The sequence below is a fragment of the Cystoisospora suis genome, assembly GCF_002600585.1.
Source record: "Cystoisospora suis strain Wien I chromosome Unknown contig_7061, whole genome shotgun sequence".
Classification (NCBI taxonomy): domain Eukaryota; phylum Apicomplexa; class Conoidasida; order Eucoccidiorida; family Sarcocystidae; genus Cystoisospora; species Cystoisospora suis.
Window position 1 is genome coordinate 390 of NW_027159848.1, and position 493 is coordinate 882.

At 50.7% G+C, this 493-nt stretch overlaps 1 protein-coding gene across 1 annotated transcript; it reads right to left on the reverse strand.

Annotated features, from left to right (window-relative positions):
• Window positions 1-2: 2 nt before the first annotated feature.
• Window positions 3-423, reverse strand: CSUI_010280 (uncharacterized protein; the record flags this gene model as incomplete). The annotated part of the gene is made up of 1 exon (XM_068070385.1): window positions 3-423. A coding segment is annotated over one exon (420 nt), but the record flags the coding sequence as incomplete, so codon positions are not given.
• Window positions 424-493: the final 70 nt, after the last annotated feature.

The window sequence follows — 493 nt, forward strand, 5'->3', positions numbered from 1 at the left end:
GTTCAGAGAAAAGGAGAGAGAGAAGCTTGTCGTGATGTGAGAGGGTGTTGTCCTTCTTGTCTACCAGGGCTATCTTGGTCGTCTTCGTTTTCTTGTCTTTCTACAGGGGGTAAGGAGGAGTCGGCTTGAAGAGAAGTCTCGTCAGATAGATGAGGAGGAGCTCCGGTAGGATCACTCGTGTTCTTTTCTTTGCTTGCCATCTGCTTCGACTGTGGCTGGTCGGGAGAAGGGAAGGGATAGAAGAGCTTCTCGGCGTAGGCAGTTGTGGTAGAGGCGGTGTCTCTGCCTCTCTCTCCCGCGCCGCCTTTTCGGTGGGTCTGGACGCGCAGAACCGTGGAAGGACGTTGCCTACTAGGAAAGAGAGAAAGAGAAAGAGAGAGAGAGAAAAAAGTGTACAAAGAGATAGATGATAAAGAGGGAGACAGAGAGAGAGAGAGATGAAAGAGAGAGAGAGAAAGATAGGTCGATAGGAGGGAAGAGCGGAAGAAGTGAG